The sequence below is a fragment of the Lacerta agilis genome, chromosome 2 (assembly GCF_009819535.1).
Source record: "Lacerta agilis isolate rLacAgi1 chromosome 2, rLacAgi1.pri, whole genome shotgun sequence".
In the NCBI taxonomy this organism is placed as follows: Eukaryota; Metazoa; Chordata; class Lepidosauria; order Squamata; family Lacertidae; genus Lacerta; species Lacerta agilis.
In genome coordinates this window covers 30,748,893-30,770,408 of record NC_046313.1, presented here as the reverse complement: position 1 = coordinate 30,770,408, position 21,516 = coordinate 30,748,893, and the positions used below count along the sequence as shown (strand labels likewise).

The 21,516-nt window shown below is 44.9% G+C and overlaps 1 protein-coding gene across 4 annotated transcripts in view; it reads left to right on the top strand.

Moving 5' to 3' along the window:
• Positions 1-21,516, top strand: part of GRIN2C (glutamate ionotropic receptor NMDA type subunit 2C) — a 90,808-nt gene that overhangs the window by 11,707 nt on the left and 57,585 nt on the right. For 3 of the 4 annotated variants that reach the window (XM_033139252.1, XM_033139250.1, XM_033139249.1), the window contains exon 2: positions 19,975-20,398. In XM_033139252.1, the coding sequence (XP_032995143.1) occupies positions 19,982-20,398 (417 nt within the window). In that variant the 5' untranslated portion in view covers positions 19,975-19,981. Of the gene's footprint in view, positions 1-2,614; positions 2,633-19,974; positions 20,399-21,516 lie in introns of those variants that run through there. The other variant, XM_033139251.1, reaches the window with a different exon arrangement.

Below are 21,516 nucleotides of genomic sequence, written 5' to 3'. Positions count from 1 at the left end.
AGTATTACACCTCCCCTAACAACCCCTACACTTTTTCAGTAGGGAGCAAGATTTCACTGGTGCTGTTGTGAGTTAGTTCGGTTGGTTCGGTTTTGCCCAAACGACTGGAAAAAGAAATGTCCTCGTTTCGTCTGTTGTATGGACTACCGGTAATCCAGCCTTAAAGTTGGGGTCAAAGTGAGTAAAGGACGACGATTTGACTAGGGTCTGGAGTTTAGATATGCTTGTTTACTTACACTCAGTGAAAGAATTGTCATCTCTCTGCTGGTATATCAAAGGCAGAAAAACAGAGAGAAAATTGGGGGGGGGGGTTAAGCCTTGGTGCTTCTAGTGCTACTTTTGGCCCCGTCTATGTTCGAACGGGGATGTTGCTGACCGAAAGAAGTAGATCAGTTTGTGCCATGCTGCTAGTCAAGAGGGCAAGCGGGTCCTGCGATAAGACGTTGCAGTGTGGCACACACCTGTTCAGGGTCCCAGACCACTTGCAAGATACTGAATTCCATTCCTCCCTCTCCCCCAGCTTTCCATTACTAAGAATCCTGCGGTCGCTGAACATGTTCCATTCTCAGTGGTCCATTGGGGAGATTTCCCTCCCCTTTCTGTTTCCCTCAGTAGTGGCAGGGCGGAGTTTCAGAGCTGCCCTCTTGGCAGTACCGGTGCTGCAGTTTACCTGGGATTGGGGTGGGGTGGTGGTGAGGTTGAAGCTGCACAGGTGCCCTGGTCTAGCCAAGTCTGTGTTCCTGTCCTTGTGCACGCACAATCCTGACCTTGCAGCCACCCTGCCCATCTCCATCTAGGTCAGCTTTGTGGATGATGCCAGTGTCTGAAGGTAGGCTCCACAGTGCAGCCCCAACACACAAGCTGCTACTGCTTTCCCCTAAATGTATTTCGTACTTCTCCAAACCCTGAGGGTTATCCCAGACATGCCGACACCTCTCTTCTGTCTCTCGGCAGTCCCATTTGGGCTGCATAGCTGATGGCGCTCGGCACTAGAGTTTGTTTTTTATGAGATTTATAAACCTGCCCATCACCAAATGGTCCCAGGACAGGGTGCATACATTATTAAAATCAAATTAAATGCAATCTAGGCAGAAATGTACCCGCCATCTAAAACATTAAACCTACTGCAAATGATGGACAACATTTGCCTACTTTTGCTTGGGGTGTCCTTAAACCGTGGAGTGTTGTCAGAACTTCAGGACCTTCCCTGAACTGGCCCAACAGAGAACTGTTCCAGGGGTTTATTAGACCAGGTGAATGTTGTGATCTCCATTATCTGCTTCTCACTTATCTGAACTTATTTATTCTTCCATAGTCTCTCTTTGTTGTCCATGAGCTCCTTATAAGGGTTGTTGCTACAACACTTCAAACTTTTCATATTCGCAAATTCTGGATGCCCTTCAGAATGTCTGGGTGTCAAGAGAACATTGTGTCAAGCAAGTGCCACACTTTCCAGTGCATTTCCCCGTCACTTTCTTTATTGCGAAAAGTCAATTTTAGGGCGGTGGGGTTTGTTACGCAAGAGCAGCAAATCAACTTTGAGTGTGCTTGTCTGGGTTTTCTGGAATGTGATTGAATTCCCCTTGAGAACTGAAGAATTCAGAGCCCATCAATTTGTTTGGAGTTCCAAAAAAGAAAAAAGAAAAACCAAGCTCAAACCTGCTGCACAAACCAGGTTACTCTCCCCTTGCCAGCTTTCTTGATTTCAGGGCAAGTCACTTCATTGTTGCCACTGCTAAACATATGTGAATCAGAAATCCTAGCTGATCTACCTCAAATTACACATATACTGGTTAAGCAGTAATTCCTCTCCCTGTGGAATCTTGGGGCTGGTAGTGTTCTGTAGGCGGGTATTTAGAAATTCTAATGGAATTTTTGCATTCTGATTCCCAGGATTCTTTGGGAGGGGGCAGCTATTGCAGTTCCGCTAACATAAAGCCAATCTCTGTATGTAATGTAGATGTTGCCCGCAGGCTCCTGAAGGATGTGTCTCCAAGCTTTGCTTTTCATAATGCTCCTGAGGGGGAGAATTGGGGGTGGCAATTTCACAGATCAGGGGTGTCCCCTTTGAATAAGACAATGGGTGCTTTTGATATTCAGAATGGCTGTGACATTGCGTTGCAAGCTCAAGGTGTCCCAACTGGGTGTGAATTATAGAGACTGCGTCCCAGTGCATTGTAGAGCCAGTGCTCTTGAATCAGAAAACAAGGCATTAACCCTTGTCTCGGAGGTGCCCTTTCCCCAAGTTCTGACCACTTGTTGTCAGTCATGGCACTCTGGTGCTCTGCAAGCAGAGCTGAAGGGTTCTTCTGGCTGGATTTCCAAAGTCCCAGCAACGTGCTGACCTCAATTTAATTCTGTATTTAGAAATGGAGATGGCATCCTCGTTCTCTTTATCCTGTCCTTGGCTGTTGTGTGTGTGTTGCAACTTGGCACTTAAGGAGATGCTACTGTTTAGCCCTGGAATAGTGTGTATTTTAGAGCTAGGTGAATTGATCTTTGCATTTGCCCTTAAGAAGTCGCCTCTTTTGTATTTTATTTTTTGCAGGTTAAGAGGCTGCTGAGAGATACAGGGGACAGTGAGATGAGGAAAGAGGTGAACAATCTGGCCCCAGCCCAGCAAAGCACTCAAGTATGATTATTAACATTATGCTTGTGAATAATCCCATTGAAGTCTGTGCTTAGTTTAAGCACATGCGTAAGTGCTTTGCTGGACAGGAACCAGGGTGCGCTGTAACTTAGAGTAAGGTCAAAGAGTTATAGCGCACCTTTAGCGAATTTCACAAGGGCAACCCTTTTTGGTCTGTATGAACCAGTCATTTATTATTAGTATTTCATTTATAAAAAGGTAGAGTGACAAAAAAAGTGAGTGAGAATGAAAAGGGGGGGGGATACTCCATTACATTTCCATACATTAGAATACAGATGTTTATAATCTTATTATCCTAATACACACAGTTATTGATAACCAAATATATTCTGTGTAAACTCATTCCAAATATCATTGTATTTATCCAAAGAGAGTCTTCATCTATAAGCTGTCCATTCATATGTTGCCAATATTGTCATGTTGTCAAGCCATTGATTAAGGGGAATTGTATCTTTATGCTTCCAATTCATCAGTATCTGCCTCTCAGCCACCATTAGGGCGCATAGAATCCATTATTGCAGCCCCCCCAAACCCACTTTTTTTAGGGCGAGTTCTCAGCATGAAATTGTGTACTCAAAATGGCCACTGTGCTATCGCGGGGGGAAATGGGACGTTCCTGTTTTTCTGGGACACTTGTGGTGTACACACACACACACACTCGCACACACCCATAGCTCAAATGATATTTCATGTATGATATATTCAGGGAATCGTAACATTACTTTTGTTGTTCATTTCTGGTTTTCGATCTATCTCTCTGGCTCTGGATCTTCATCTTAGCATTGAGTAGCGAACTTGATGTTATGAAGGAACCATGGAGTTTACAATCTCCTTTTCACTGTCTAACATTAATATGCTCAAACCACCTTGCTCTGGTGAGCAACCTGGCTGCTGAATTCTGCACTAGCTGAAGTTTCCGAACCATCTTCAGAGGCAGCCCTATTCTTTTTCTTCTTCTTTGGCGATCACTCGTAGCTGAGTAAGATTGTCTTCCATAAACACGGTTTTAACAATGAGTCCATAACTGACTGTGGAGGCCAATTCTGGATCCACATGCCCTTCCACAGTGGGGACATTGGTTTCCTGGCGGGAGTTGATCACGGTGTGGATTTGCCAAGCGTGCCTTCCTCTTAGCACATTTCTCCCTTGCGTCCTGAGTGTCTTCAAAGCCTATGACACCTTTGGTAAAGGCTGTTCTCCAGTTGGAGCGCTCGCAGGCAAGTGTTTCCCAATTGTTGGTGTTTATACTACATTTTTAAAGATTTGCCTTGAGAGAGTCTTTAAACCTCTTTTGTTGAACACCAGCATTAGGTTTCCCATTTTTAAGTTTGGAATAGAGAAGTTGCTTTGGAAGACGATCATCAGGCATCCGCACAACATGACCAGCCCAATGAAGCTGATGTTGAAGAATCATTGCTTCGACACTGGTGATCTTTGCTTCTTCCTTCCAGTACACTGGTATTAGTTTGCCTGTCTTCCCAAGTGATGTGTAAAATTTTTCGGAGACACCGTTGATGGAATCTTTCAAGGAGTTGGAGATGGCGTTTATAAGTGGTCCATGTTTCACAAGCATACAGTAAGGTTGGTAGTACAATAGCTTTGCAAACAAGCATTTTGGTTTCCCTGCGAATGTCCCAAACATTCTGCACTTCAATCGGGAGAAAGCCGCTAAAGATCAAAGTCTGTCCCTGTTTCTGTGATACTTGAACGTTGGCTCTTCTTCTGTTAAAGATTAAGTCCTGGTATTAAGCAGGCAGGTTTTGGTGTGCATAACTCTTCTCACTAGACAGAGGTAGCCTTGAACAACCATGGAGCCACAAAGCAGCTGAAGTGGGATGCAGGTGTTTCTGTAGTGTTAGTGGTGCATCAAATATGATACAGAAGAAACTTATTAGCCTCTATGGGGAGAAAGTGCTGCCTACAGTGTGTTTAAATCTCCTTGAAGTGGAATTAAAATGGGCAAATCTTGGATTTAAGAGACTCTGGGTCTCTTTTGGGTTTGTTTGTTTTTTAAAAAAACAGGTCTCAGGTAGTTGATGCCATAACCACCATGAATTATTGATCACAGGGCTAAAAATACTTGGAAATTCACAGCAATGAATAGAAGATCCTTTCCTCCCAGCCCAGCCTAGCCCAGGCTGGGAGGCTGGAGTGTGTAAACTTGAGTATGTCATGTTACGATGCCTTCACAAATTTGATGCAGTCACAATAACCGTGAATGTCAGCTCTGAGAAGGTATTGGGTGTCTGTTTGTATTGGCTTCAGTGCCTTCTCCATTTCCCCATGCTGAGGTTGAGGAGGATCGGGCAGGCACTAGGACCTAGGAACTACCTCCTAGCTTAAGACTCTTGTGAAACTGGCCCAGAATAGTAGCATCATTTAGCTCCCATCTTTTCTCCTTGCTGAGAGCCAAATATTTCTCCGCCCCTTGCTTCTGCCATCCTATACATCCCCGTCACAGGCCCCCTTTTGCCCCAGATGTGCTCTGAGGACCGACATTTCTTATGCTCATGCAATGTGGCAAGAAGTATGTAACCTGTGTTGTAATGGCACCGATACGCATCACATTTCCTGCTGGCAGAATGGGAGATCTCTGTTCACAGAATCTGGATCCTCCCTTTTCTAAAGTTTGATGCTTCTAATAACAAGGGGTTGTGCACACAAGGGTAGCTGCGTCTGGAAGCCCTGCAACCCTCGCCAAGGGTAGGAACCGCCTGTGGCTGTTTGGTGTGCAAGCCTAAGGTCATCAGGGCTGGCCCAAATCATTTTGCCATCTGAGGCGCAAAGGACAAGATGACCCTCCCCCTCCTCCATTCATTGTACAAAGGTCAACCGGAACTCTTAATTCAATGTCTGTGTTGAGACAGCATCCTTTGCCACACCTGAGGGCAGCATATTAGCTTTATGGAGAACAGGGCAGCCACCTTACATGGCTCAGTCCTGCAAAAGAGGGGAATGCCTGGTGGTTCAGAAGGAATACCAGCTGGGCAGGAGGCAGCTGCCATTGCCACCAAAGACCTCAGTGGCCTCATTCTGCATCTGAAAGGGTGTGAAGGAGGGTGGCACATCAAACAGGCTACAGTTTACTGTAATTCTAATTCCTGTTCCTAGTGAATTAATAAGGACCTTGATGTACTACTGAACTGTCCTGGCTGTTTTCTCCTTTGGGTTCCCCACTTAGGCCTTAAAAGCCTATCCTCCTTTTTTTTGTTCCTGTGCAAAGCTCAGATGCATACTTGAGTACTGAGCCTTTTATTATCAAATTTTCATTAAAAGTTTTCTGCGTAAAATACAGGATAATTCAAACTAATCTAAAGAGAAGGGGGTAAATGAAAGAGCAGAGGTAAAGAGAAAGGAATAGAAAGGAGAGGGGAAAAACGTTAAAAAGAATACAGGGCCCTCTGTCAACAATATATTTTAACATTTATTCTATGTCATGAGGGTGGACTCTCCCAGCTCTCACCTGGGATCCTCACCATCTTCTGCCTAATCTCCCACCTTGAAATATCCTCTCTTTAAAAGCCTATCCTCAATGCTAGGCCATGTTTAAAGGTAAAGGGACCCCTGACCATTAGGTCCAGTTGTGTCCGACTCTGGGGTTGCGGCGCTCATCTTGCGTTAATCCCGAGGGAGCCAGCGTACAGCTTCCGGGTCATGTGGCCAGCATGACTAAGCTGCTTCTGGCGAACCAGAGCAGTGCACGGAAACGCCATTTACCTTCCCACTGGAGTGGTACCTATTTATCTACTTGCACTTTGACGTGCTTTTGAACTGCTAGGTGGGCAGGAGCTGGGACCGAGCAATGGGAGCTCACCCCATCGCGGGGATTCGAACCGCTGACCTTCTGATCGGCAAGCCCTAGGCTCTGTGGTTTAACCCACAGTGCCACCCGCATCCCAGGCCATGTTTAGGGAAGCTTTTAATGTTTAATAGACTATTGTATTTTAATATTCTGTTGGAAGCTGCCCAGAGTGGCTGGGGAAACTCAGCCAGATGGGCGGGGTATAAATAATAATAATAATAATAATCATCATCATCATCATCATCATCATCATCATCCATATTGTTTTCCTTTTAGAAAGCAGCCTTATATCAGGTTTAAGACTCTTTGGCCATCTAGCCCAATATTGTCTCATCTGACCTATGGGACCTCTCTTAGGATCTCAGTCAATGAGGCCTACCTGCTATCTCACCTAATCCTCCTGACCAGAGATACCAGCAATTGAACTGGGTGCCTTCTGCATCCAACACATGTGGTCTACCACTGAGTTATGGCCCTTCCTTGGTTTCAGGTATGAAGGCGGGGGGGGGGGGGAGACCTACCTGCAATGCTTAAATGTGCTCTTATTTTTTATTTGGCTGTCTAGTTCCTAAAAAATAATAATGAGGGGAGGGAACAAAAGAGGCAAAGTTGGCCTTACTTTAGGGTTGTCCATCTCTTTGCTTTACCTTGGACATTTAACAGCAGCCAGACTGAGGACACCATTTAGGGAGAAGGAGGTTGGGGGAAGACACTTCTGTTCTTCAGGCTGCATGTGATAATTCCTCAGGAATATCCATGTCTCTTGTCACAAAGTATTGCGATTTTCATCGCAATTTTATTAAAGCCAAAAAGAGTGAAAGGAAAGGAGGACGCGTGGAAAAGAAAGAAAAGCCCATCAGCTCACATTCGCAATGCAATAAGCATCAGTTCATCCGTCTTAGTTTACACATAAAGCTTGATCTACGTCATCCAAATGTCCAAACTGGTATCCAAGTGAAGTTGGCCTTTATAAAAAGTAGTTTGAAATGCAACAAGGGCATTGAGGTCTTCTGATAGCAGGCCTTTAGCCTTCCAGGCTTGAAGTAGAAATCTCTCAGCGGCCCATAATGGTTCTCAACACCCTTTTTCATTGTTATGAAGTATGTTGTTGTTGTTCAGTCGTTCAGTCGTGTCCGACTCTTCGTGACCCCATGGACCAGAGTACGCCAGGCACGCCTATCCTTCACTGCCTCTCGCAGTTTGGCCAAACTCATGTTAGTAGCTTCAAGAACACTGTCCAACCATCTCAGCCTCTGTCGTCCCCTTCTCCTTGTGCCCTCCATCTTTCCCAACATCAGGGTCTTTTCTAGGGAGTCTTCTCTTCTCATGAGGTGGCCAAAGTACTGGAGCCTCAACTTCAGGATCTGTCCTTCTAGTGAGCACTCAGGGCTGATTTCTTTGAGAATGGATAGGTTTGATCTTCTTGCAGTCCACGGGACTCTCAAGAGTCTCCTCCAGCACCATAATTCAAAAGCATCAATTCTACGGCGATCAGCCTTCTTTATGGTCCAGCTCTCACTTCCGTACATTACTACTGGGAAAACCATAGCTTTAACTATACGGACCTTTGTCGGCAAGGTGATGTCTTTGCTTTTTAAGATGCTGTCTAGGTTTGTCATTGCTTTTCTCCCAAGAAGCAGGCGTCTTCTGATTTCGTGACTGCTGTCACCATCTGCAGTGATCATGGAACCCAAGAAAGTGAAATCTCTCACTGCCTCCATTTCTTCCCCTTCTATTTGCCAGGAGGTGATGGGACCAGTGGCCATGATCTTAGTTTTTTTGATGTTGAGCTTCAGACCATATTTTGCGCTCTCTTCTTTCACCCTCATTAAAAGGTTCTTCAATTCTTCCTCACTTTCTGCCATCAAGGTAGTATCATCAGCATATCTGAGGTTGTTGATATTTTTTCCGGCCTTACTTTCATATTTTTTCCGGCCTTACTTTCATATTTTTATGAAGTATACAAGTAACAAAAACAAATGCTCTTTGAAAGATTCCAGATATAAGCTCCAAGAGCAGATATTCAAACCTTGCTTCGTCTACAGTTTGCTCCACCAACCTAAAAATCTACCCGCCCCCTTCAGCACATGCATTTAAAAGAGTCTGAAGCAGCACCCCTCGGCCTGACATGCAGAAATGAAGGAGCTGAACCATTTCCCCCATCATTTTGTCTCTGTGCCAGGGGAAGTTGAGATTTGCTTGGAATGCATGTTTTACATGCGTTATAGCACATGTTTGGCTGTCATGCAGGGCTGTCTTAAGCATATGCGGCGCCGGAGTGCAAAGATCCGCCCGGCGTGCACCCCCTCCCCGGTTGCCCAGTCCCAGGCGCACAAGAGGGTGGAGCTGGCCGGCCGCCTTAGCGTCTCACTGGCCTGGTTGCCTCCAAACTCGCAGCGCAGTGCCGCCCACAGCAGAAGAGCCCACTGTGGCACTCCGACCGACGGGTGGGCTCTTCCTCGGGCTCTCAGGCCCCGGACTCTCGGCCTGGCACCCCTGAGAGCCTGGCGCTCGGGTGCCCCACACCCCTAGTGCCTATGGGTAAGACGGCCCTGCTGTCATGTTTTGAACACGCATATGATGAACAGAATGAACTGGGGGACAGGCGGACAGGTTTGCACTCCCCTCATTTCCTCCTTCCCAGCTTTCGCACATTCATCCATTATATGTGCATGGAGCCTAGATGCATGTAGGATTGCATGACTTGGAGACTTAAGCACAAACCAAGCACCCTGATTGCACCTCCTTCTGTAAAGAACTTGCAGAGATGTAGACTGTGCATACAGAGCTGATGAATGCATGGGGCTGGGAGTGTATGTGTGTGTTTGCAATCCTCCTTCCTCTCATTGTGTTTGTTGCACACTGCTCTAAACCAGTGTTTAAACATGCCACATTTAAGCCAGAGATAAGGATGGAAAATGATCGTCACATTTCAGCAGAGGTGCAAATCTTGAGTATCCAAAGCACCCTACAAATCTTAGGCCAAAGCCTAACACAGTGAACCCTTTAATTGGCACATCTGAATGTTTTCTATGGTGTGTGTATGGGGCAGGGGATCAGATATCAAATCCCCAGAGAACTTCAGGGGGTCTCTAGTGCCTTCCCCCATTAGGACTGAATTCATAATATATATATTTGGTCTCTTCCTCTCTTCAAAGTGTCACAAAATGGCTGCATTGCTATAATTTGCAACAACACAGAGTGCTTTCCTGATTTGCGCCCCCTGGGATATGCTGAGGATGATACCTTTTTGTGGAGATAGGCAGCCATGTGATTGTCATCATTAATCCCTGCTCTCCAGGCTGCATATGGATGAACATGTTTTGAGAAGAGTTATAACGCCAGTCGCATTGTGATGGATTTATTGGCTCTCGTTACTTTCCAAAGGAGGCCCTGCCATGAGGTGAGGCGAGGTGAGGCGGCTGCCTCAGGCAGATGACTTCGGGAATTGTTAATGGTGGCCATGTGGGGAGATAGACAGATTGGGCCCATCCAGGACCATAAGGTGGTGCTGTGCAAACCCCATCAAAAGTCATTACTATGGGACTTGTCCAGAAGAATTTTCTAGTAGAGCGGGCGACATAATATTTTGTGTATGAGATGTATTCCTCTCTAGAAAACAACAGAGAAAGACAGCGTGCAGGAGGGAAATCTGAGATTGCACTCACTCGCCACACACAGCCAACTTAAATGCATTAATTCATGCTCTGTGCATAGAACTTACTGCGCATGTAAAAGAAAATAATTTATTGTGCATGCATTGTGCACAGAACCTGATACTTTTGTTTAGTGCACAGGTTTGAATTAACGTTTGGAGGTCAGGGATGGGACCCCTTCTAGGGTTGCCATATTTTGAAGAGCAAAAAAGAGGAGACACTTGCTGACTTAACTATGGATCGCTATGATGACTCTACCCATGAAAAAGAGGACGTGTCCTGGAAAAAGAGGACACATGGCAACCCTGCCATGGACATGAACCTTACTCTCCTACCTCCGCACTTTCATTCTTCCTCAGTTGTTGTTTGAAAAGGGCTTCTTCATTTCTACTGTGTTGCATCCTGCTCTTCCTCTAAGAAGCAGTCTGGTTCAGCAGACCTGAGATTATCCCGTTCTCTGCCCCCGCCCCAAATATATAAATAGTGAACATTTTCTATAGTGCATATATAGCAGCCCCATCCATACAGAAAGGGACAGATTCGACAGGCTTAACTAAGAGCATGTCCCATGAAACTCAATGAGGTATACTTCAGACATGCATAGGGAATGTGCTGTGAGTTCCTTGGTACGGGAAGGAAATGCCATAAACATATCTACAGCAGACTCTCTTAATCACCTCTGCTGGAACAGCATCAGAGGTAATTATATCCAGTACAATCATTACAGTTGGTATTAATAGTCGAAAGAACACTTGGGGTGGGGCAGAGAGCACTTTTTATGCACACCATTACAGATCTGAAGTTGGGTTATATCACCCCATTCATCATTTTTAGCAGTTGCTCACATTTTAGGAGATCTGGCCCACAATATGAAGCAAATGTACTGTGAAAAGAGTTTATCCAGATTTTTTTCCCCTTTTAATTGTCACAAAGCAACTTCTCCTTCAATTGTAATTGAAAATAGGAATTTTAACATAAATACTCGGAGGTGCTGCAATTTGGTGAAAGAACACATGCTGAGAACACAGAATTATCTGGGTATTCCATCATTCCTGGCATCCCCAAAGATCTCAGATTGCAACGTTGAGAAAGACCTTTGCCTGAGACCTTGCAGAGTAGACAATATTGCAGGGCTGGTGAGCATGTGACCCTCTCAATTTTGCTGGAACCCTTGACTATTGGCTATGCTGGCTGGGCTGATGGGAGATGCAAAGTCCTGCCACACCTGGAGTGCCCACAGGTTAGCTACCCCTGCAATACTGAGTGGTTTGACTGTGCAATACAGATTTCGTTCATAGGATGAATCACCGACAGTGTATTCTGCACTTTGATTGATTGAATTACTCCATGTGTCACAGCTCTGTACTTAAATAATAGAAGAATTAAAAGTGGTATGGTTTGGATACCCTTTGGATATGTCCAAAGTCTGTTTGATGTCAATGTTAGCTGTTGTACCTTGACAATGGAATTCGGGCTCCATACCAATGTTGGCAAATTCTGTTTTATTAGTGTTGGACATTCTCTCTCTCTCTGTGTGTGTGAGAATCAGTTGTTCCAGAAACAGAGAAGTTGTTTCAGGAATCATCAGAAGGCTGAGATTGTTTTTTCCTATGCAAGGACATTTTCTGTGGGAACCGTTCTTTGGACATGTGCAGTGTGACAGGAGGTACTGATAACAACGTTTCTGTGTAACTTGTAGCTTGTTGTGAGTCTCTTGCTTGCGCCTCGCGGGGAGAGAAGCAGAGAGAGAGAGAGTCTTGGACTCTTGTTGGACTCTTAAGTATGCCTTTACCACAGCAGCGGTGAATGGTTGTATATATTTGCTACCAATACACTTTCATACCTGTCAAGTAAACTTCTACACTTGACTGAATCTTTATGGCACCCAGGAGTGTTTATTGCCTACTGTGTGTACCTTCAACCCCAAGGAAGGAGCTGTGTTGAGATGTAACTCGTCTGAGTATGGATACTGGCACACCTGCACAGCCAAAGTGATGCCGGACCCAATCCCACTAAATCATCCATCAGAGGTTGATGGATTGACCCAACAATTAGTTTATGCAGTTCCCCTGGCAGGGGTCTTAATGCAGGCCTGGAGCAGTGTTTCACTTAAGCTAGATGAAGTCTGGGGTCTGGGTGGCACTTAAGAGAACAGTGCAAAAGTTAAGGGGATAGTGCACAGTACAACATAGGTGACTTAAGATGTTTGGCTTCCCTAATGCAGGGAATGGCTGGGCAGTTTATAATAGGCCAGATTCAAAAGCACCCCTGCTAGAATACGGTTGGAGCCCAACCTAGTTCCAGAGAACAGTCTTCTGAGTGTGTGCATGACCTTCTAGTATCCATCTTCTGAAAAGAAATTTGGTGTGGTGGGCAAGTGCTGAGGATTGTGTTGGGAGGCGCCAGGAGTGCAAATACCCTGGGCCCTGCCAAAGCCCTGTTTCCTCCAGTTGCTTTTTCAGCTAAGTGCTTGCATCTGTCTAAATGGAGCCCAGCAGGCAAAGGTCCGCCCAGCAAGAGATGTTCTCCCCACAAAGCAGCATCGTATTTGGAAATCCAGTTTTTAATTACAGTTGGTGCTTCCAAGTCTCCTGCTGGCAGCTGACATCTTGCAGCAAAAAGAGAGGGGAAGAGGGATGGAGAGGAAACCAGGATTAGTGACGGCAAGAGAGCAGGAGCCCAGGGCAAAACTGATTCCCGCCCTCTTCCAACCCTGTTAATACTTTGATTACCACTGGCCAAGTTTTTGTCGTTAAATTATTACATTTCCTTTTCCAAATGCTAACATTTGCGCTTGGGGCATCAAGCTGGTGTTAGCATTGGGGTGGAATGGAATTTTGCTCAGTGAATGTTGGGCCTGCCAACTTGCTCACTGGCCCTCTTCCTCTTCCTGCTGCTGCTGCGCCTTTAAACTGTAACCTTGCATGCAGAAATTCAGCCCATGAGGTTTTCCTGGCACAGAGAGGAATTGTTTGGGACAGGTTTTACTTGCTTAAATTTCTGCATGCAAGTCTGTTGTAAAAGACACAGGAACCAGAGCCAATCAAATAAATAAAATTCTGCATCTCGGGGATGGGTGTGTGTGTGTATTTACATGTGTCTACAACACACACTGCAACGTGTGTATGTGTGTGTGTTTATGTATGTGTGTTGGCAACATTTTCCTGAGAGGTTTCCTGTATCTTGATGGGGGAAACCTTCACCTGCTGATTTTTCTACCTGCTGTGTCACTTTTGAAGATACAGAAAGCTTCCAAGGTGTGGGGGAATGACAGCCCTAATCAATTTGGATGGCTTTGAGAGTGGTTGTGGGAAATTAGGATGAGGAATATGGTTTGGTAGCCTCCCACAACTTATAAAGATGGAAGGAAGAACAATGTTTAATGGCTGAATATAAACTCCATTCAAAACAAAAATCAAATCAATCTTATTAGAGTTTAAAAATGGTGTGATGTACTACGTTCTTAATAATTTTTGTGAATTGCTTTGAATTTATAAAATATTTAGAAATATGGGTCATTATAGATATGTGTAAATATAATGAATAAAACCTAAAATTCCTTCCAGTTGCACCTTAGAGACCAACTAAGTTTGTTCTTGGTATGAGCTTTCGTGTGCAGGCACACTTCTTCAGATACACTGAAACGGAAGTATATCTGAAGAAGTGTGCATGCACACGAAAGCTCATACCAAGAACAAACTTAGTTGGTCTCTAAGGTGCTACTGGAAGGAATTTTTTATTTTATTTTGTTTTGACTATGGCAGACCAACATGGCTACCTACCTGTAAATGGAATAAAACCTAAATAGCCAGGAATGAAATGGTTGTAATGTGTGTGAGGATAGTATTCAGCTAAGTTTTTTTTTTAGAACAGACCCATTAAAATTAATAAACACGACTACTTTGGGTCCATTAGGAGTAAAACCTAGTTGAAAACCACCCAGTTTTTCCTCACAGCTGAGTTAAATCATGATGGCAGAAGCTGAGAACAGCCAAATGAGGGAGTTGAGGCCTCACCTGTTGGATCTTGTGTGAAGAGCAGGGGGGTTAAAAAGAAGTTTTTCAAGCTTCCCCATTCTGTGGGCTGTATGTTGAGAACACCTGTCTGAGCTGCACATAGGCTTTCATCCTAAGGATCACCACCACCACCCCGGGTAATGTAGCACATTCTGGTAAAATCCCCCGGTGGGAAGGAAGCCAGCAGAATTCCTCTCAGTCCTTGTAGCTTGGGTAGTATGACCTTGATCCTCTGCATATGTGCTTAGAAGTAGGTCCTCTCAAATGAGTTGGCAAAGAGGCCACTTTGGCAAATAGACAATGTAGTAATTGGATGAGGCAGCAGAGTTCAACCTTGTCAGGCCTGGGACCCACCTTTAGCTTAACCATGCATTTGGGAACCTGCTGGTTTGCTTATTAATTTATTTTACCAAAAATGTGTATGGTGTTAGTGCCACTGTTTGCACTTCCCTTAGTTCAGGCTGCAACCCCACTCTTGGTTCCCAGCCTTCTGCTGCACGAAGATCAGCCTTATTAAATGGTTTAGTAACTCACACAGTTTAGGGAAAGTGCAAAGCTCACAGCTAGATTTCATAACTGCTCGTCTTGGGTTTCTGCGGTCTGTTGAAGCAGTTGAATTGGAGCTGGGACACCAAGCTAGAGCGGTTTGATTCGGTTTGGCGATTTCGATGCCACACAAATCCATTTTTCAAAAGGGAACTGAAGGGACCTTTTCTGAACCAGCTGAGAAAGTTGAGCAGAGGGGGCTCTTCAAGCGGCTGGCTGCGACCATTTGCTGGATGTAGAGCTGGGGAACCTGTGGCTCCGCAGATGTTGTTAGCCTCCAACTCACATCGGCCCCAGGCAGCATGACACAACTGCCAGGGTGATGGGAGTCCAGCCATATCTGGAGGGTCATAGGTCCCTCGCTGTCCTATGCTGACTAATGGGCAGCCCTATGGCTTGCAATTATTGTAAGAAACATTGACGTTTTATGGCGCAAACGTGTTGCAGTGTGAAATGGATATGCATGCCTGTTGAAGCATCGGTATGCCAATCAAGTTTCCCAGACACTCGTAAAGGTGCTTTTTAAAATATGCATATGCATGCATCTTTTATTTCCATGCTTTATGCATTTGCAGGGGAAAACACTAGCAGAAGGGCAGGTGTTTCACGCAGCCATCCAAATGAGTAGCCCTTCTCTAAGTGAAGTCAATGGAATCTGTGTGTGATCGTGCTTAGGATTGGGGCGGGGGACAGGGCTAGCTTTAGGGACCGCTGCCAAACCTGTGTGTCTTTTGTCCTGTATCATTCCTTTCCAATACCTGCTGCTTTAACTGCTGCCTCATCCAAAGAAGTAGTTAGAGCTAATTTCTTTCCCTTGAAGTGTTTTAAATTTTTTATTATTACCGCTGGTACTTAATCTTTGAGTTGATGGAACTGAAGGTGCCTGTCAGGCTGTGAAATAAAAATTTTTTAAAAAAGAAGAAAAAATGAAATGGTGAAGACAGGCTGCGTTGCGGCAGCTCACAGCCACGGGGACAGCAGGAGTCATAAGACCAGGAGGATGGGCAGCAGGGGGAGTGACAATATTGCTCCCCAACATCATTTAAAAGAATAAAAAATTGTTGAAGGACACTCGGAGACTGAACTGCTATGGAACCAAGGGCAGTGTGGAAGGAAAGGAGAAGAGAGTTTTTATTAACTGCTCAGGAAACAGAGGCAAAAGAATTGGGGAGTCGTGGAACAGATTTCCTTTGTGGCTAGAGGGGGGAAAACAGAGAATGTTTAATTTGCAGGGGCACTTTATAACCCAGTATTAGAACTCTAGTGAGGCACCACCTTCTCTCTGGGCACTTCCAGGTGACCTGTCTATCAAGCATTCATCCTGATTTATTTATTTTTTATAGTGAGATTGGACAGTGGCAGCCATTATATAATGAGCATTTGTTCTGATTTGTTTGCGGGATGTTTAGGTAGAATTGTGTCAAAGGAAGTGTGGATCCCCCACTTTTCGGTGCATTTCCCCCTCACTTTACTTATCGCAAAAGTAGATGGGTGGAAATAGATGTGAAAGACCTCCCAATCAACTGTAATTGTGCAATCGGAATTTACTGGTGTGTGACTGGTATTTGCCAACCCAGCCCTACCGTTAGGCAAAGTGAGGCAACTGCCTCGGACAGCAGGTGCAGAGAGGTGGGAGCCATGACATCCCCTTGGCTGCTCCTTCCAGGCCTCCCAATTTTTTCTCCACAGAGATGGGTCTTTCCATATCAAGTGATCCAACTTTTTTTACCTCTTTTGCTTTGCCTAATTTTATTAATCACTTTTTAAAATGTTAAATTTTGTAACTTTGTGACATATCATATTAAAGCCCATGAAATTTTGAAGAGATTGGTGTTTTTAGTTTTGACACATCTCCATTTTGGGCTGAGCTTTTAAGGTTTTTGTGTAGCCTGGCAAGGCCAAAATGGTCGTCGTCATCATCATCATCATCATTATTATTATTTTCAAACACTCATAACTCATAAATGGGATGAGAAAAAGATTAAAATGTTTGTTTTAGTTATGACCATTCAACAAGTGTACAAAATTTTAAGAAATTTTGATAATATGAGGTAAAAAAAGTTGCATCACTTGATATTGACGCTACATGGCCTGTCTTTCCCCTGGCCCCAAACTAGCCTGCTGCCTCAGCAGTGTAAGTTTAGTGTCATTTCAAAGAAGAAAATTTTATTTTATGTTTTAGTACTGTTCTTATTTTGAATTACATGGGAGGCACCCTACTCTTTTCAGGGTTTAGGGCCTCTGAATGTCTTAATCTGGCCCTGTGCCTCAGGTACTGTGGAAGACATAATATCACTAGTGTTGAAGTCAGGCTCTACTGCCAGTCTGGATGACTTCTCTATGTGAAGAGGGGAGGGGGGTGCCTTTTGTTCTTTACCTCAGGTAGCAAAATGTTTCTGGTGGCCCTTTCCTTTCCTCCCTTCCGATTTGAGGGAGATCTGCCCCAGCTGAGAGAAGCCTTTTGCCTAACTTCTCCATATTGTTCCCGGTCGTTCTTTATTAGCACCAACATCCATCGCAACACTTTTCATTTCTGCACCTGTAATTTTCTTTCACCTGGGAAGTACGGTGTGCCGCCATAGAATTTCACCGAATTTCATTTTATAGGTCAAGGGGGGGGGCGGAGTAAGAGAGCAATTTCTTAGACTGAGAATCAGAAGAAGGGAAACTGAGAGAGGGTGGAGGGAAAACCTATGTGATGGCAGAGCAGAAAGTCTGTCTTGCTTGCTGCACCGAGGTGGTATTTTCTGTATTGGGGTGACTAATGTGTTGTTATTTTTTTAGCCTGAGAGCCACATTCAGTTTTGGCTAACCCTCCAAGGGCCACTTGCTAGGGGACAAAGGTGTGTGTGGCCGGCCACACTCTCTCATGCACAGGGCACATTCACAGAGAGAGATGTGTGCTGATCAGCTGAAGGGCGTGTGTTGTGTTATGGCACCCTCTCCACTCATCAAAAGATCAGTTCATAACTGTTCCACCCTCTTTGTCTCAAAATTCAGGTGCATCCTGGAGGACTGGAAGGGGTAAATGGATAAATAGTATGTGGGGCGTATATCTGCTTTGGATTAAGCCCAAATATCAACCTGAAGTGGGCTGCTTTGCAAGTATTCAGACCTCCTCCAAAGCAAAGTAGGCCTTATAATCTGGAGTCGTTCAAAGTGAAGTCATCTTATTCCAGTCCAGACCAAAGCTTTCTTGAAATCAATCCTATTCTTGCATCCCAATTCCTCTTGGCACTTGCAGTTGTTTGTTTATGCCTGAGTGCCAACAATTAGGCAAGTCACTTCCTTTCACCGTCCACTTTTCATCCCATTCTGACCCTAGTTGTATTTGGCTGAAGTCAGGGAATTAAATACTGGGGGTGGGGGTGGGGTGGTGGTGGTTCCTGTGAATCTTTGGAAAACACCAATCTGAAATTTGTCGGGTTTTCACCCCTTCAGAAGCAGCTACACTACCTGCAAGTTTCATCCAATTCTGGCAAAAAGATTAAAAGAAAAAAAAATTTTTTTAAGCCATTTCTTGATTTCTTCATTATAGTCAATGAAGAGACACCCAAAGCTTTGGAAAACCAAAGCCACTCTTCACTGTGGATCTGAAGCAAATCAGGTCTGATCCGAAACAGAGCAGCCCCTTACCCAAAGCAGATTTGCGAAGCATAACCCAGTTAAATTACCCTCGATGAAGCATAGACTTGGCTTGAAGAAGGGCAGTTTTCTTCCACTTCTGCTAACAAAGATCTACCTTATGATGCTGTATAACGAGCTGCATTTGCTTTGAGAGTATCCACTGTTAGGGTAAGATGTGCTGATCTTCCAGTTCATGCAGCAGGAGGAGGAGAGAGATCCAGAACATTGTGTGACTGGCGGGTGCTGGCAGGGATGCCAATGAGTGTTGAATTTACAGTGATGATTTACAGTGCAGATGACTGATGGAATAAGAGAGTCTTCCCTCTTAAATATTTGATTGTCAGCTATACAAAGCGCCAAGCAATTTAGCCTCAAGCCTTCTGCATTGGAGTTTTTTTGCTTCTTCTTCTTTTTGCCTCTGTCTATCTCTCTGTGTTAGAAGAGTCATTATTCTAACAAAATAGGAACATAGGGAGCTGCCTTATAGTGAGCCCAGACCATTCGGTCAGTACCGACTCCACAGGCTGGCAGCACCTGTCTAGGGTTTCAGGCAGCTTCACCTCGAGATGCCAGGAATTGAACCTGGGATGTTTTGCCTACCAAGCCTATGTGCCCTATAAAATATACCAAAGAAGAAGAATAAAAATGGAGATCACTGCAGTGAATGTTTAAAAAAGGAAATATATAATACATGAGCAGAGATTGAATGACGCTAAGAAATCCAAGAGACCAGATGGGAAAAAGATAGAACGAGGAAGCATTGGGAAATGGCCACTGGGTGGCAGCAGAGGGAAATTTGGGTTGAGGAAAGTGTAGAAGTGGCTGGGGTTAAAGCAGGGATGGGGAAACCTGTGTCTTAGCAGAGGCTGCAGGAGTCCCATCTCCCATCAGCCCCAGACAGCGTGGCCAGGGGTGATGGGATTTGTAGTCTTGTTAACTTCTGGAGGGCCACAGGTTCCTCCCCCCCACCCCTGGATGAAAGGGTGTTCAGGATGATGGAAGGAAACTTATCCAAGTGCAGATGTTTGGGAAGAACAGGGTTGTGATTGGAGGGGAGCTTAGTGGCAAGAGAAAAGGTGGCTATAGGTTCAGAGAGGGCAAAGGATTGTGAGTAGGGATTGACTGCAAGGCTGGGTGGTGGGAACTGGGGAAGGAGGGAGAGTGAAAGCTAGGGGCAGGCTGATAAACAGATGGGGTGGAGATTAGCTGGAGAGCTGATCTGACAGAGGGAATGGGTGAAGCAGGTGCGGTTGGATTTGGTGGGAAGAAAGCATGGCGTCAAATGTGCTGATCAATGCCTAAAGTAGGGGGGGAATAGTGTAGTGACTGTTTTGCGGAATAAATCCACCCGTCACTTTATTGCTCAGGGGCCACTTCACATGGGTCTTCCCCTAAGTTTTTTTTTAATGTGCGACTAAAAATGCAAAGCCATGCACACAGCAAGCAGGTGTTCAAAAGTGGCATATTGTGCAGACAAGCTTGTCGGAAGGCTGGGATTGGCTCCCTTGTCTCCCGTACACTCGGTGGCTGGCCCACGTTGGTGGCTAAACAGTTGTGTGCTATTGACTTTAGATCCGCTGGCAAAACAGCACCTTTTAATGCCTCCCTCCAGCTCTCCTCCTGAATCCTTTGTCGCTGTCCTTTTCCGACCGATGTTTCTTTTGTCCTGGGTTGCAGGCAATCCATGGTGGACATGGGCAGAGCTCTGACAAACACCCTGGTGCTGTCCATGGTGCTGGGCTGTTCAGCTGTCCTAATGGATGACTCGTTGCCAAGCTCCGGGGAACCAGTGGTAACGGTGGCAGTGGTTTTCGGGGGCTCTTCCTACCCTGTCCACATCCGCAGCCGGCTGACGCACCAAAGCTTCCTGGATATGCCTCTGGAGATCCACCCGGTCACCGTAGTAGTGAACGACACCAACCCCAGGACTCTCTTGACCCAAATCTGCAACATGCTGTCCAGCACGAAAATTCACGGGATCGTCTTTGAGGACAACATCGGCACAGAAGCCGTGGCACAGATTCTGGACTTCATCTCGTCCCAGACCAACGTACCCATCCTTAGCATCAGTGGAGGATCTGCTGTGGTCCTGACACCCAAGGTGAAAAAAACATTTTCGTCATTTTGGGAGACTGGGGATGAATGCAGTGCGCCATTCATAAATGTGTCGGGTTATAGCAGTGTAACGCCAGTGGGTAGCCACTATGAATCTGACTCCTGTCAGCAGAATATTTAACTGCTCATGACAGTCACAGTAAACAAACAGAAAGTACTCTGAGCATGTGCAGTTAATATTTCGAATTCGCTTCTCACTGCTTTTTGCTCGTTTCCTAACTTGAGCAGCCAACAACTCTCAACCGAACCATACTTCGCATGGCTATTGCGAAGATATAGAAGGAGGAATAAAGTTGGGTGCAAAAGGGAACTTAGTGCTTGTATCCTAAGCATCAACGTTTGCTTCCTTTAACCATAGTGATGTGTCGTTGCACTATACAATTTCGTATGTTTCCCTGCATTTTAGTACAATTCCAAGGTTTCAACTAGTCTTACTCTAGCCTTGTTATTGCTTTTTTTTTTTTTACCAATGCATAATCCCTATGTTTAGTTGCACTCCAGAAGGTGATGCCTTAGGCCTGTAGCCATAGGGGAGGGGGGTGAGGTGCTGTGAAAAGAAGATGGTTGTACTTTAATATACATATTACTTAACTATTTTAGTTTTATAGGAAAAATACTAAGGAGTCAGTATTTTCCCTAACTGCTCAGTTTAAAACAGCAACAATACTGACTCCTACTTTATAGTGTTCTGCCCCAACTGCAAAACCACTGAGATCTGCCGGGATTTTTAAAATGCTGTAGAATAATTTTTATTTTATTAGTAACGTGTTAAAATTATCGTTGATTTTATACCGCTCTCTTATAAACACAGGCTGCCTTTAATATCTGTTTGTTTTGCCTTGATACTGGCCCCATCGCCGTCAACCTTTTTGCTTCTTCCTCACAAGACAGTCAAGGCTATAATCCTGCACCCTCTTAACTGGATGCAAACCCCATGAAACATAAAGAGACCTACTTCGAGTAGCCATGTAGACCATTGTATTGTTTAGTTAATTATACAGTGAATTCTTCATGACTGCCTGGACTTCAGCTTACCTGCGGTGTGGTAGCATTTGCAGAAAATACCTTGTAGTGTAGGGAATACCGTATCTCAGATGAAACCAC